Source organism: Montipora capricornis, chromosome 2 (assembly GCF_036669925.1).
Source record: "Montipora capricornis isolate CH-2021 chromosome 2, ASM3666992v2, whole genome shotgun sequence".
NCBI classification, from domain to species: domain Eukaryota; kingdom Metazoa; phylum Cnidaria; class Anthozoa; order Scleractinia; family Acroporidae; genus Montipora; species Montipora capricornis.
The window spans coordinates 6431744-6434243 of record NC_090884.1 but is presented as its reverse complement, the minus strand read 5'-3'; the positions used below and the strand labels follow the sequence as shown (position 1 = coordinate 6434243).

Sequence of the window (2500 nt, the reverse complement as noted above, 5' to 3'; positions counted from 1 at the left end):
GCACCCTACCCCTAGATCCACCCTTGACACAAACTTAGAAGTGTCCAGCTCCCAGATGACATTTTAGCTCACATAGTAGAGCAAGTGCAGGGCAATCGCATGGTCATGGGTTCACTGAGACTGAGTTTACAACATTGTTGCTGTTTGGACATTCAACAGCTTTCTATTAGCTTATAGAGGCTTTGTACATTTTTTGTATAGTGGAACAACATGGGGCACAAAGAGATGGCTCTATGAACACAGGAAGTACCTGTAACATTAAAGCTAATTTGCAGGTTGTAAAGTGATTCAAACCATGTAGTTTCAACAATTCCAAGAGTCAGACTCTCTTTGGACAATTGACCCACAAAGCTGCTTCACACAATAGCCATAAAACATCACTTATTGCTTAGCAAGGTGCACTCAATACTGTGATGTAATGGGTTACCGCAGTAAGGGGAAAGCTATCTAAAACTTGCTATATTTTTTTCCTTAATTTCTTACATCTCAAACTTGAACTTGGTAACCCCCCAGCAGATTTGGAGGCACAAGAAATTTTCTAATATGGAGGTATCCCTGTATTCACTCAAGAACTTTTTTCATTTTTGCAATGAGTTTCAACTTATCTGTAACCTCCTGAATACTGTACTCCTAACAAAAAATAAGAGTTACAATGTATCAAGCTCATTTTTGAGATACAAACATTTTTGGTTTAAATTAATTATATAATAATATTGTTGTTTGATACATGCTACCACAACATACATCTACATGTAGCTGGCATCAGGTAAAACATGATAATAATAATAATAATAATAATGATAATAATGATAATAGTGATAATGATAATAATAATAATAATAATATTATTATTATTATTATTATTATCAAGTATTATTATTATTGTTATTATTTATTATTATTATAGTTTATAGCTATTCACCTTAAGTTTAATAGTTAACAAAAGCAGAAATGTATTATTTTTAAACAATGGCTTGTACAATTCTAAGTGTACATTAGAAAATTTATTTTTCTTTGTTTTTAGCTCTCAGTAGAAATTCAAGAAGAGTGTCAAAACTCTCTGCAAAGCCAAGAACTATTACAAACAAAGCTAAAATTGAAATCTTTCCTAGAAGAGAGTTTTTCCAAAACTTTTCCAGGTAAAAGTAGTGATAGTAACGCTATCCTTGTATTTACATTAGATCTTGCAGATTTTAGTGGGGCTTTAAAGGGGCCACATTACGTTATTTTAAGGTGTTATAGGGAAATCTTTAGTTACTCATGAGTTGAAATTTTTGAAAATGGTGATGTGGAATTCCTTTATTGACAAAATTAGTATTACATCACAAACAAGATGATTTTGAGCAAAAACGACCTTTATCCAGGTGATTTGCTATAAACTTGAAAAACATTGGCCAAATGTTTTCAAGATTACCCAAATACAATCCGTTTTAATCTTGTGACAGTCCATTTGTGTCCTTTCATGCTTCTCTTTCCTTTTTCCCTACTTTTATGTCGGTCAACCGTTTTAAATGGTTATTGCAATGTACCATTTTACTTTTTAGGCATTTTGGGTGTGATGAAATTACATCATTTTGCTCGACATAACCTCCGTTAATTAACCCTTTAAGGTCCAAAGGGGGCCCCATTTACGAATAAAAATCATTGGCCGCTGGGAGTAAAAGAGTTAACTTACCTTGACACTCCAGAGTTTAAGGTGAAGCAAATATCACTTCAGAATTTTAAGTTTGCTGAAGCCCCTAGCAGTCTCCTTATTCCTTGGTTTTTTTGTTGTTCTCTCCCCTCCCTGCCCGATTAGCATTCCAAAACTGTGAAAGCTATAGCATGTGTATATTAAACGAAAATGACAGGAAAGTACTCTGATTGAGGCTGGAGTCACGTGGCAACAGAAAATTTTACCCATTGATTCCCCGGGGTTCCCCATTGATGGAGTAAAATACTTATAATAAGTCTGGCTGGTTTAGACCGGTTTGGGTGTCAAAGGATTAATTAATTAATTAATTAATTAATGGGGACAGTTTTTCAGCGAGTGATTAACGCATTGACTCTTGGGGGTTCTCCATTGACAAGTAAATTGTCTGGCGTTAGGCAGAGTGAAATACTAAGTATGGCTGGTTCAGGCTGGTTTGTGTGTCAAAGGGTTAAGTGGCATCTGAATATGGATCAATTGGCTCAGACATTTTTGGTTAAATCCACTGGGCATTTTCCACTTTAAAACTAAAAGTTCAACGGATTTGGTTGAAATTGGAGATACGAAAAAAAACCTGTAATTTTATTTTTATTTCACCTTCATACATGTATGTATTTTGCCTTATATTGGGCTGGATTTTTTTGTATCATAGTTGCACATCGGGCAATTAAACGTGAACTTCAGTTGCCCTGGCATGTTTCAAGTTGCTACTGCGGTGACCTGACAACTGCCAAGTTTCAGCTTGCCCTGCACCATGGCTGTATGGGGTGCCCATTAAGTCAGGGTCTAGAACTGTCTACCAGTTTTTAC

General features: G+C 35.3%; 1 protein-coding gene across 1 annotated transcript in view; it reads left to right on the top strand.

Moving 5' to 3' along the window:
* Positions 1 to 2500, top strand: part of LOC138038634 (poly(A) RNA polymerase GLD2-like) — a 22199-nt gene that overhangs the window by 3154 nt on the left and 16545 nt on the right. Inside the window, exon 3 of the mRNA XM_068884622.1 lies at positions 1025 to 1139. Coding sequence (XP_068740723.1) covers positions 1025 to 1139 — 115 coding nt within the window. The remainder of the gene's footprint in view (positions 1 to 1024; positions 1140 to 2500) is intronic.